The sequence below is a fragment of the Lynx canadensis genome, chromosome C1 (assembly GCF_007474595.2).
Source record: "Lynx canadensis isolate LIC74 chromosome C1, mLynCan4.pri.v2, whole genome shotgun sequence".
In the NCBI taxonomy this organism is placed as follows: Eukaryota; Metazoa; Chordata; class Mammalia; order Carnivora; family Felidae; genus Lynx; species Lynx canadensis.
Genome location: NC_044310.1, coordinates 200,209,846 through 200,222,971, shown reverse-complemented (window position 1 = coordinate 200,222,971; position 13,126 = coordinate 200,209,846). Strand labels below are relative to the sequence as shown.

Here is a 13,126-nt window from a genome sequence, read left to right as displayed (position 1 = left end):
CTGACTTCAGCTCAGGTCATGATCTTGCGGTTCATGGGTTCGAGCCCCGCATCGGGCCCTGTGCTGAGAGCTCAGAGCCTGGAGCCTGCTTTGGATTCTGTGTCTCCCTCTCTCTCTCTGCTCCTCCCCTGCTTGTGCTCTGTGTCTGTCTCTCAAAAATAAATAAATGTTAAAAAAATTTTTTTTTTTTTTTTTAAAGAAAAGGATCCCTTTCCAGCCTCCACTTAGGCAGAGTATAAACAAGGAACTCTCCCAGTAACTACAACTTCAGTCTCCTGAGGGTTCACTTTCCAAACATGCTGGCTCAGTTCCACTCACAGGGCTACTGGCAGGATTTTACACAAAATGTACAGAGATTGAGAAATGAAAATACAAATTGAGGCCTGAGATTTTAGTACTAATGTTTTTCCTAACAGTCAAGGAATGGGTGGGTGTAAATAGATTCAAAGACCCATATTTTAAAGGCAAAATAATTAAATAATGAATCAGGTGGCTGGTCAGAGCTAGGCATTTTCTTTTTCTTTTTTTTAATACTACAATTTTATTTTTTTAATTTTATTTTTTTTAGTTATTTTAATTCCAGTTAGTTAACATATGGTGCTATATTAGTTTCATACATTTAATTTCAGTCAGATTATGAACAATACCATATAGAAGTTTTTAAAGTTCCTGGTAATTAAGTCAAATAGGAAGGAAGTTGAAATAAGCCAAACATGTATTTCTCCCAGAGAAATTCCCACAAACTATAGCCCTTGCTCTTTTTAAACTTAAAAAAGAGAGGCTGAACTGAACCATTGAATTCTATCAAATGGTTCTTTAGCCACACAAACATACTGCTTGATTAGCAATGAATCACACATGTACAGAATACAGCAACACATGCAATTTCTGCAGAATGACTCATTTCCACCTCTCTTCAATTGAAGACACTTACACAGTTTCTTGTTGAATCACATCCATGCACACAATGAGTGCATCCAGGACTCAGCTAGTTAAGGGCAGAAAATATCACTAAACAGTCCCTTTATCCCAAGATCATGCAACTTTTTTCCAGTGAAGTCCACAGTGCTTGAAATCGTGAACTCTGGGCTGACTCTGTGAGGATTTAAAAGCACTTGCCAAAGAGTGCTTTTTCCAACATTTATTTCACTAACATATAATCACATATGCTGTAATCACATATCACAGTATATATCCTGAAACATTTAATCAGGAAAAATAAAATAAGCCCAAGGTAATCTAACACATTCCCATGCATTGAAACAAAAATTATGATGTCATTTTACAATATCTAGAATCCATTTTTCGTGATTAGTGTCCATTCTTGAATATGACCTGAGCCATAATGTGGCATTTGTAAGTCACTCTTAGCACAGCAGCACCTCCCAGTGATCAGGGAGAACATTACAGTTTAGAAAAGTAAGAGTAACCACTTAAAATCAGAGTACACGTGGAAGAAATTGGAAATCTCAGTTTAGATATCGGTCTGATTTTGGACACAAAAATACCCTCCATCCAGGAAAGCATAGGGAATGCTAATGCTACATTCTTCTACAAATATGTTCTTTACATGCAAACATTTCCAGCCATCACCACCACTAAACTTTCTGCACATAACAATACAGAAATATACCCACTGGTATCTTTCCCTTATGGTGCCTCCGAACCACTCAGTATCACTAGTGCAGAGAAGGGGCAAGTGGCTAGAGGGTCAGGAGTGCAGATACCCAACCCAACCTGAATAAATCCCAACACACACCATCATCTCCATGTCTTCAGAGCCAAAACATGCCCATATACTCAGAGGTGGGCTTCTAGTGAGCCTCACCAAACTGGATTATGATTACTCAGATTAAAGGAAATTTCTGAAGAGTCTTCTCTGGCTGAAAAAGGATACAGTCAGCTTGTTGAGAACCTGGTTGGATTTTGCTTTCGATGTCCTCCAGCAGGTCGAAATCTGGTAGCATCAGGTGTCTGTGGACTGTGATGTTCTGATACTGATCCTTACCAGCAAGGGCATTCTCAGTACCATCTGTACCAAAAAGGACTAAGGCAATTTCATCCTTGCTCTCAGCAAACACCTAGAGAAGAATGTTCAAAGGTTAAGAATCATAAACTACCACCTGAAAGGCAGTAGATACCTAACCTTCAAGGAGCAATACAACCATACCTCCCTATGGCATGTTCCTGGGTCCACTGTCAACAACAGAATACTGGGCTAGATGGCCCATGGGACAATGACAATTCACAGGTTCTAAGAAGACTTTTCCATTGACTATAGGTCCCATCTCTCATTTCAACAGAATTACAGGTGGGAGAATGGGAGAGTGGTTAACTACTCTTGATAACTTCCAGCCCAATCAGACTCTAATTCTCAATGAAAACTAATTATGGATAATTTGAAAAGCTTTTAGTCTTTTTGGAAGTATTTTCCAGAGGACTAAAAAAAAAATTACTGGTTCATATCCTCTAACCCAGCAATTTCATTCATAGGTATATATACCATAGAGAAATTCTTGCTCATGTACTCAAGAAGACAAGGACAAGAGAGTTCACTTCAGCACTGTTTATAACAGAGAAAAAGTAGAAACTGACCATCCATTCACAGGATGCAAAAACACATTGCAGAATATTTATACAATATTATACCCCAGTAAAAAAAAAATGAATAATTTGTGCATGTTTTTCAGTATGAATAAATCTTATAATTATGGTTGAAAAAAAATAAGTTGCAGAATTATATGTACCATATTATAACATTACATGTTTTGAAAGCTTCATACAATAGTAAATATTTATGAATATACTTATGTCCTAAACTATTAAATATACATGGTAAGGACTATGAAAATCCTGAAGTAAAGAGAGAAAGAAAAAGGAAAAAAGAGGATCGGGAAGGGATACACAGGGACTCGCAAGTTTATCAGTAATTATTATTATTATTTTTTTTTAAGCAAAAAAGAAAAAGACGGGCATCTGGGTGGTTCAGTTGGATGAGCATCTGACTCTTGGTTTCAGCTCTGGTCATTATCTCATGGTTGTGGGATTGAACTCCACTTGGGCTTTGTGCTGAGCATGGTTGAGATTCTCTCCCTCTCCCTCTGCCCCTCCCCCGCATGTGCGCTCGCTCTCTCTCTCAAAATAAACATTTAAAAGAAGAAAAAGAAATCAAATATGGTAAAACTTGAGTACTGTATAGTGCTAGACAATGGGAAAATAGGTTTGCATCACAGTATTCTCTGTATTTGCCTCCTTCCTGAAACATTTCATAATAAAATGCAAAAACAAAAAACAGGATCTAACAAAAACAAAGTCTTGTTCCCACCTACTTAACCGTAGCCTTCTCCACCAGTGGGAAGAGTGCTGTGTAGACAGAGGATGGAATTGTGTCTTTCCTCATTCTGGTTTGGTCTGTTAAGTTCCCCAGTGTGTTAAGAATTGCAAATACATCCCCCGTTGCACCTGGAGAAAAAAATTCCAGCTGCTGGGCTTCAAACATGTCCAGCACACCATGGGGCAGGCCAGCTAGAACTCTATTTGCATCCTGGGCAAGGATTCCTATTAAAGCCAGGTAATCCTGCTCAACAACAAAACTTCAGCCAGGAGAGGGAAAGCAATTCTGAGTGCAGCATGAGACTGGCATCAGGTATCGTCTCCTAGCCTTCCAGATCCACACTGCCACGGAATAGGCAGAGCCAAAAATAAAAACTGAAAGCACAGTTTGTTTAAAAAAAAAAAAAAAAAAAAAATCTATGCACTGGGGTACATGGCAGCATTACTGAAATACAACTAATACAAATTACTATAACCAGGAATGGAGTTAGAACATTCTCTTCTTGACACATTAAGGAATCCAGGTCATCAGAATTTGTTAAAATCTAGGATGACAGGTAGGGTGTCAGTGTCACAGTGAAAAAGGCAACACCCAGAGCAAACAGGTGTCCAGGAGGAATAGCAGTTGCCAATGAATGAAGAATTTCGTGGACTTAGCAAAAGTAGCACTCATACCAGGTAGAAGGGACAGAAATCAAGAGAGGAATGTCATTTACCACCCACCTCCCATCCCCGCCCCACTGAATGTGAGTGGGTCTTAGTGACTTGCTAGACTAACAACAGCAGAAATGACTTTCTGGGATTTCTAAAGATAGGTCATAAAAAGCCACATAGACAGGTCACTCTTAGGAACCCTCTTGCAATGTTGGTGGGAATGAAAACTGGTGCGGCCACACTGGAGAGCTGTACAGAGTTTCTCAAAAAACTAAAAACTGAACTACCCTATGATCCAGCAATTGTACTATAAGGTCTTTACCCAAAGGATACAAAAATACAGATTTGAAAGGGTACATGCACCCCAACATTTATAGCAGCATTATCAACAACAGCCAAACTACGAAGAGAGCCCAAGTGTCTATTGACTGATGAGTGGATAAAGAAGATGTGATATATATCTACAATGAAATATTTACTCAGCCATCAAAAAGAATCAAACCTTGCCATTTGCAATGACATGGATAGAGCCAGAATGTATTATACTAAGGGAAATAAGTCAATCAGACACAGACAAATACCACATCATTTCACTCAAACGTGGAATTTAAGAAACAAAACAGATGAACATACGGGAAGGGGAAAAAATGAGGAGGAAAAACACATCACAAGAGACTGTCAACGACAGAAAACAAACTGAGGGCTGATAGTGATAGATGGGGGAGGGGCTACATGGGTGACGGGTACTAAGGAGGGCACTGGGGATGAGCACTGGGTGTTGTATGGAAGTGATGAATCACTGAAGTCTATTCCTGTGACTAATATTGCACTGTATGTTAACTAAAATTTAAATTGAAGAAAAAAAATTTTTCCTTCTTCGGACTTTCCCTCTTAGGCCCAGCTGCCACACTGTGAGAATCCCAAGCTCCATGGAACAACCACATGTAAGAGTTCTGATGGATAGCCCCAGCTGAGTTCAAAACCACCAGAAGACATAACTACTAGCCATGGGAGTGAGCCATGTGAGACGTCTGGCTCAGTTTAGCCCTCAAATGATTCAGCCCAGCCACCATCTGAGTGGACCTACACAAGAGGCCACAGAGGCCCAGCTGAGCCACCCAGTCATCCCCAAACCATGAGAACTGATTTAAAAAAAAAAAAAAATCATTTAAGACATGAAGTTTTGGGATAGTATGTTACCAGCAAAAGGTAACCGGAACAGGATTTGTTCAAGATTACCAGGTTAGTAAATGACACGGCAGAGCAAAGATTCAAAGCCAGGCCACCTGGCTCCAGAGATTATTACATTGTCTTGTTTCTCATGAAAACTGTAATTTCTACTGTAGAGGCCAGAAGAAAGGAAGAAAAAAATGTCAGGCTCTAGTGCTAGTTGGACTTACACATAAGTATATGTAAAAAACCTCCTCAGATTCCCACAAACACTGGGGCCAGACATCATAAGCAGGCTGGTATTTTGTGTTACTAAGTGGAGACAACAACCAGTTAAAACATGAGTTACGAGCTCAAGGCCAGGCTGAAACTTACCTGTCGCTGCACAAACATGGTCATCAACTTCTTTGCTAGTTCAAATGGAGATTCTTCACCAGGAAGGGAGTTACTCATGGCAGACCCCACATCCATACAGAGCACAATAGCTGCCTAGAAACAAAGTTCCAAAGAGTGAGAAAATGTTAATGGTCATAAAAAAGAAAACAGATATGTCCTTTTCTTATTTCACCCACAGAACCTGTACTTTAGGGAACTTAGGGGACGCATGGCAAAGGGGGGAGGGGGTGTTCCACCTAGTGTATGTAAGACATGTAAATGTTTACTACAGAGAAACTTTACTTTTGTTTTTTTTTTTAATGTTTATTTTTGAGAGAGAGAGAGAGACAGAGCATGAGCAGAGGAGGGGGAGAGAGACAGACGGAGATACAGAATCTGAAGTAGGATCCAGGCTCTGAGCTATTAGCACAGAGCAAGGCTTGAACTCACAGACCATGAGATCATGACCTGAGCTGAAATCAGATGCTCAACTGATGAGCTACCCAGGCTCCCCACTACAGAGAAACTTTAAAATTGCCCTAATATTTTCTAAAAGATAGAAAGCAAGTGGGGCACCTGGCTAGTTCAGTCAGTAGATCACACGACTTCTAATCTAGGGGTCATGAGTTCAAGCCCCACATTGGGCATGGAGCCTATTTAGAAAGCCAGGGAGCACATGGCTGGTTCAGTTGGTTAAACGTCCAACTTTTCATCTCAGCTCAAGTCTTGACCTCAGGGTTGTGAGTTCAAGCCCCGTATTGGGCTCCACACTGGGTATGGAGCCTACTTAAAAAAAAAAAGATAGAAAGCCAGGATAGGAGCATGCTCCAGGAAGCCGCTGCTCCTTTGGCCTGAGCCCAAGAATAAACTCATGGGAAGCAAATCTGAAAACCCATAGGCCAGAGCTAAATCCAGCCCATCTGAGCCCAAAATACATCAGACATACTGCAGCTGATTTGTAGAACCACAAGCATGAGAACAGAGAACAGATGCTTATTCTGTAAGTTACTGATTTGGGGATAGCTTGTTATGAAGCATTTTTGTGGCAACAGGAGACTGCTACAATCTTTATGTACTAAAATGATACACCCCAGCAATTTAAATCAGTTTGGGAACTGGGGATCTAGAATGAAGACTAAGACACCAAATCTATTCTGGTAGGGGACATAGACACATAAACAAATAATACCAGCACAATATTCCATGACAGATGTGGGCAGTGGGCACTAAAAGAATACACAGGAGGATCATCTATCCAAGACTGGTAGAAGGGATAGAGGAGGAGTAAGGAGGCAGAAGAGGTTTCTGGATGTGGTTTTTGGGTGAGTCTTAAAGAATGTTTAGGAGTTAATCATGTGAATAAGGAGAGTTACAGGTAGAGGAACCACATAAATAAAGACACCTAGTCATTAGATAGCAATCACATACATAGAGGACTAAGGAAATAGGGGAAATAAACTAAAATAAAATGGTTACATGTAAAGTTCTATGTCTGACATCCAGAATTCAACTGAATATGAGCTGAAAGAGATCTGAACAAATAGCAACTCACAATTTCAGTGTGGATTATACAAATGAGTCACCAATATGACATGGCTACAGCACTACATCTCCCACACCTATCTCATCCCATCCTCCAAAATATTTTAGGTTGTATCAACAGTGTACTGAATTCAAAGAAGGAAAACAAAGTTCTTCTGGTGAAAAAAGACTAGATTAGCAAACCGGAGACCATCAGGTCCCACCTTCATTACAAATTAGCTCTGAGTCCTTGGGAATGTCACATAAAACCTCACTGTTAATTCAGAGGCAGGAAGCAGTTGTTGAACTAGATGAGATCCAAGGCCTTTTCCAGAGTTAACAATCTTTAGCAATGACAGCCTCACCTGTGCTTTGTACTGATCAGACCACATTTGACAAACTGTGAGCTGTCCTGAGCACCCTATCTTAGGAGAAATACTAATTACAACAGAACATGAAATAAGCAGATTAGAGAAGGATCTAGAGAAAATGTGACGGGGCGCCTGGGTGGCGCAGTCGGTTAAGCGTCCGACTTCAGCCAGGTCACGATCTCGCGGTCCGTGAGTTCGAGCCCCGCGTCGGGCTCTGGGCTGATGGCTCAGAGCCTGGAGCCTGTTTCCGATTCTGTGTCTCCCTCTCTCTCTGCCCCTCCCCCGTTCATGCTCTGTCTCTCTCTGTCCCAAAAATAAATAAACGTTGGGAAAAAAAAAAAAAATTTTAGAGAAAATGTGATGTGAGGAACAGTTTGAAAAAACTTGGGGCGCCTGGGTGGCGCAGTCGGTTAAGCGTCCGACTTCAGCCAGGTCACGATCTCGCGGTCCCTGAGTTCGAGCCCCGCTTCAGGCTCTGGGCTGACGGCTCGGAGCCTGGAGCCTGTTTCCGATTCTGTGTCTCCCTCTCTCTCTGCCCCTCGCCCGTTCATGCTCTGTCTCTCTCTGTCCCAAAAATAAATAAATGTTGAAAAAAAAAAAAATTAAAAAAAAAAAAAAAAAAAAAAACTAGATATCTGAGCCAGATGAGAAGATTTAGGAGAACATGATAGTTCCGCCCAAATATTTGGCACCTGTGCTATAAAAGAATTGGCCAGAGAGAATGAGCAAGAATAGGATCAACATATGGAAGTTACAGGAAGACTGGTTTGACTCTATGAAAAGAGGAAAAATAACATTAAGAAGTGATCAATAAAAGAACCACTGTTTTCTGAAGCAGTGATCTCCTGATCCTAGGAGTGTCAGAAAAATCTAGATGAGTTCCTATCAGAGAAGTTACAGATGATTTCTAAGTTTGGTTATATCTCAGGTAACACGTGGAAACTTAAGTTTTTCCCTAGTTTAAAAAGCACTGAACATAAATGCACTAATATGAAGAGATGTCTAGAGTAAAGACAGTACGTTTGAAGAAAAGTTGGTAATAAACTACAAACTTCCCTTGAGAACAACAAAATTTACACCCCATAGTTTCAATGCCCTGATTATAAGAATCTTTAAAAAATTTAAGAGTCCCAAAATATGTTGCTGCATTTATCTAATACACATTCATAAAAGCTATTTTTAAACCAGAAAACTCTAAGAGGACTAAAAGTCTTTTAGTAGGAATCAAGTATCCAAAAAAATGGCATCAAGGGGCTTCAAAATATGCAACTTCTTTCCGGAACCAAAAGAATGGTCTGTGTAACACTTCCAACTTCCTTTCTGGCAAGGAATAAGAAAACCAGGGAAGGGAAACTGAGCAACACAGTAACTCTTCATTAACACACGGAAACAATACAGACTGTGAGAATTTTGCTGCAAGTCCACCTGCCATAAACAGTTGCTCCACTAGAGCTGCAGTATTTTCAGCAACTGAAAGGGAGGAACAAAAAGGTAAGTGGCATCGAATGCTCATAATCGCTTTAATCCACATTTCCCAATGGGGACTTGAGGGGACTAGGGATCGTTGTTGAAATTCCTATCTTGTTTATCTGTATACGGGATGCCCAGTAAAGGGCCTAGCCTTTGGATGGTTGAATGGATGAACAAACAATTCCCTGGAGCACATCTCCCTCTAGTGATCATTCAGAGACAACCACCACTCTCTGCCTATATTGAAAAAAGTCATTTAAAAATTCCATCATAACGTCTATTGTTAATGTGGGACACTGAGGGTCACAGGCTCCTAGCAACACAGATAGGGCTCTGAAACCTGACAGCCTGGGGTCACGTATGAATTCCACCTCTTACGGACTGGATAACCTTGGGCTAATCATTTCACTTTCTTTATGCCCCAGTTTTCTCAACTGTAAACTGGGAATCACAGTTCTCACCTCATGGGTTTGTTGTGGAGATTACATGGGATAAGAACAAAGCATTTACATCAGTGCCTTACAGGGTAAATTTTCGATAAATGTGAAAGATTGTTACAGAGGTAATAACATGGCACTTTACGTTTTAAGTTACGTATTTTACTCACAGACCCTCTCTGAACTTCTCCAAGTCTGTGGGTAGGTGCTTATCAAACCTTTCATTCTCGTATAGATTTTATAAAAACTAAGGCTCAGAAATGGAGGAGTTGGAAGAAGTGATGGAGGAGAAGAGGTTGGACTAAGAAAGAAAGAAGGTGGGGAACAGGTGGGACAAGGAGGTGATGAGGAGGAAGTCAGAGGATGGGAGGACCGAGGAGGCGGAGTGAGGTTGGAGTAGACGAGGCTCAAATTCAGGTCTTCCGACTCCAAATCCCGTTTTTCTCAGCGCAGCCTTCGGGCCGGCCCTCGGGATCCGGCCACGAGCCGCCGCGATCACCTCTTCTTTCCCCCATCCTTGGCACCGCGGTGATCCCATGATTCCTGCTTCCGAACCACCCTCTCCGGATGCCCTGCACCAGGAAAACCCAAGGCCACGCTCTGTCTACCTTACTCCTGGACCGCGCCATGTTGTCCGCGCGCGGGTGCCGCAGCCGCCTCTTCCGGGCAGGAACCCCGCGCACCGCTGCAAAGGTCCGGCGGAGTCGGAGGCAGGGCGTCGTAAAAAGGGCCGCAACTCAAGGAGCCTGGAAGAGGCGGGGAAACTGTGCGCTGACGCTCAGAGCATGCGCAGATACTTTGCGTCCTGCCTTGGTGAGGCGCTTGGGGACCTGGAGCTGCTCAGGTCTTTAGAATTAGGTAAAGATGGATCGCTGCTGTCAAAGATTCGCTTCCCTTTGCCGTTATTGAGAGTAATCCCTGCAGCAGTTAGTGTCAGAGTTCTGGAGTTCGAGTTCTTTGGGTAGGAGTATGAATCCAGAAAATCACCTAGCTTCTCTAAAATCCTGTTGTGGGCGTTTTTGTTTTTGTTTTTGTTTTGTTTTGTTTTTCAAAAAGGGGCTAATGAAAGAGTAAACAGATGCGATGACTTTGGAACCAACTACTGAAGGAAGATTTCCAGGCAATCAGGAGTGGGATTGATTCCTTTCTTTGCAGAGGAAATGGGACGTGCACAGGCCAGGAAGCAGGACATAGCACCCGCTAAGGATTTCCCAGTAGTCTGAAGTGTTGCTGGCTTGGAAGGGAGGAGGTGAGGTTTAATTCCAAAAGCAAATCTAGGGAGGTGTTCTAGATCTGGGGGCTATCAGTCACAGTGCCTGACATGCTCACTGCCCCTTTCAAAAGAAAGTGCCCAGCTTGCTTTAGCCTTGCACAGAAACAGCGATCTTCTATACCGAATGACCAACTAGCTGAGAGGTGATTGCACGAAGGGTCCGGCAATCTGCACAATAGCTGCAAACTTATGTCCAAACCGGGGAATCAAATCCAACCAGATTCTCTCCCTCTTGCAGATGGGCCTGGGATAAGCAGAAACTGAAGCTGAAAAGATAAGGATACCATGAGGAAGGAGGGGCCTGGAGGGAGACAGTGTTATCCACTGGTGCCAGTAGAGTCAGACATTTTCAGAGCGTGCTCATAGAACTGGGGAGGCTCTTCATGATGAGGAGAGCAAAGGCAAAAAAGATGTAAGTAAAATTAAATTTCCTTACAACTTGCAGTCCATTAACAAATACTTGAGACAGGCAGAGGATGACATTCCTCAAGGAACTCACAACTGCCTTAATGTCAATGCTGTGATAGAGGCAAAAAGCAACTGTAGCTTGACAATAGCCAGACCTCTAAGATCCTGTAAGTCATCTTTAATATATGAAAATCCATTTTAGAATCTTCCTTTGTCTTCACCCACCTACCCCCCTACTTAAAAGTATATAACCAATTGCTCCTCACCATCCCAACCTTTTTCTGCCCACACGTCTGGTCCTTGTGTTTTAATAAAAACGTTTTTTAATGAAAAAAATAAAAACATTTTTTAATTACAAAAATGTTGATCATGTGCTCACAGCCCATGTCACATCACTTCAAGCTTTTGGTTCAAACCCAAGGGGTTCTTTTAAAACTCAAATATTTAAAATTTTTTTTCTATGTAACAAGTAGATAGAATTACTGGAAATTCACTATGGTGAAGGAAATTTGTAACCTTCATGTTGATGAGAGAAAAACTCTCGAAAGGCCTGATAGACAAAGAAAGCCATTCTAGGTTTCTTACTAAGTCAGCATGACTGTATGTAACCTGATTTATGGGCTGCCACATGTACATCATACATATGCTTTGTGGATGACGGAACCCATCTTGTCCTTGAGTTATCGATCAATACTCGTACTCCCTGCATCCCTTTGCGTTTAAGCTGGTGATTCGTGCCTTACAGTACATAACCCTGTAAAAACTTCATTCTCCAAAGAGCATGAATCTCTGTAAAAACTTCATTCTCCAAAGAGCATGAATCTCTGTAAAAACTTCATTCTCCAAAGAGCATGTCATCACTTGGGCTTGAATAAAAGTCTTTCTTACTTTTAGAGATTCTAAAAGGTTTGTTCATTTTGTGTCAACAATGTCTGTGCTTTTGTCTTGCATGTCGTTTCTAGTTCTTCTCTTTTCTCTTCCTCTTCCTCCCTCTTCCCCACTCTCTCACACCCACACATTCTCCAGTACGGGTTCCTTTCCTGGGAGGAATAAGAGATTCTAGTACTTCTGCTTGTTTGCATCTTAAAAGGGGAGGGGGGAGGGGGAATTATGTCATCCACGAAGCTGTTGCAATGGATGGCCATCAAGGGCACAAGGAAACTTTTAGGTCATCTAAACTTTTTAAAAGTTAGCATCTTGTTATATTGAAAATCCTGGAGGGGTGCCTGGGTGGCTCAGTCAGTTAAGCATGCAACTCTTGGTTTCGGCTCAGGTCATGATCTCATGGTTTGTTGAGTCTGGGCCCTGCCTCAGGCTCTGTGCTAACAGCGCAGAGCCTATGTGGGATTCTTTCTCTCCCTCACTTTCTGCCCCTCCACTACTCATTCTCTCTCTCTCCCTCTCTCTCTCTCTCTCTCTCTCAAAATGAATAAATAAATTAAAAAAAATGAAAATCCTGCAGAATAAGGGTTTTATGCCCCCTTGGACTTGAACTGACATGAAAGTGTTGCTTAATGTCAATAGACAGGATGGTTTAGAAATAGCAATATCATCATGCTGGATCAATTATAGTTTACCCAGCTCAGTGTATTATGGCTGCAAAGCAGTTGGAAAGCATAGTCTTCCTTCCTGATATTCACCATGAAGATTGAATAACTATGAGCTAACAGAATGTTCCTGTATGGTATTTATTCTCTAGGTATTTGCTAACAGCAAAGATGAGATCGCTTTAGATCTGTTTAACTTTTCCTGCCTCTAGTCTAGGCTTTTACAAACCTTGTTAGAGCCCTTTTTGAATGATTGCAGTTTATAAGCCCATTTGTTTCACTAGGTTGTGAGCCTAACTAGGATGAAGGCCATGTCCTCTTCATCTAAGAATCCCTTGAACCTCACCTTCACCCCATCCTCCTCCATGCCACCATGGCCACTATACCCTAGTCCTAATCATGATTATGTTTGGCCTTGGCCATTGGTTTCCCTCATCCCAGAAAAATGTGACAAGTGTGGTTGCAACTTCCTAATGGAGGCTTAGGTAAATCCCCTTAAATTAGTGGAAAGATTCAAGATATAAGGATCCATATGAAGATGGTTATACATATATAGGACAGCTACCA

The 13,126-nt window shown here is 41.6% G+C and overlaps 1 protein-coding gene across 1 annotated transcript in view; it reads right to left on the bottom strand.

Moving 5' to 3' along the window:
* XRCC5 (X-ray repair cross complementing 5) overlaps nt 1-10,034 on the bottom strand; it is a 97,109-nt gene extending 87,075 nt beyond the window's left edge. The window contains exons 1-4 of the mRNA XM_030325054.1: nt 9,940-10,034; nt 5,533-5,646; nt 1,898-2,081; nt 935-983 (exon numbers count right to left, since the gene is read on the bottom strand). Of these exons, the coding sequence (XP_030180914.1) occupies nt 935-983; nt 1,898-2,081; nt 5,533-5,646; nt 9,940-9,960 (368 nt within the window). The 5' untranslated portion in view covers nt 9,961-10,034. The remainder of the gene's footprint in view (nt 1-934; nt 984-1,897; nt 2,082-5,532; nt 5,647-9,939) is intronic.
* Between the last annotated feature and the right edge of the window lie 3,092 nt (nt 10,035-13,126).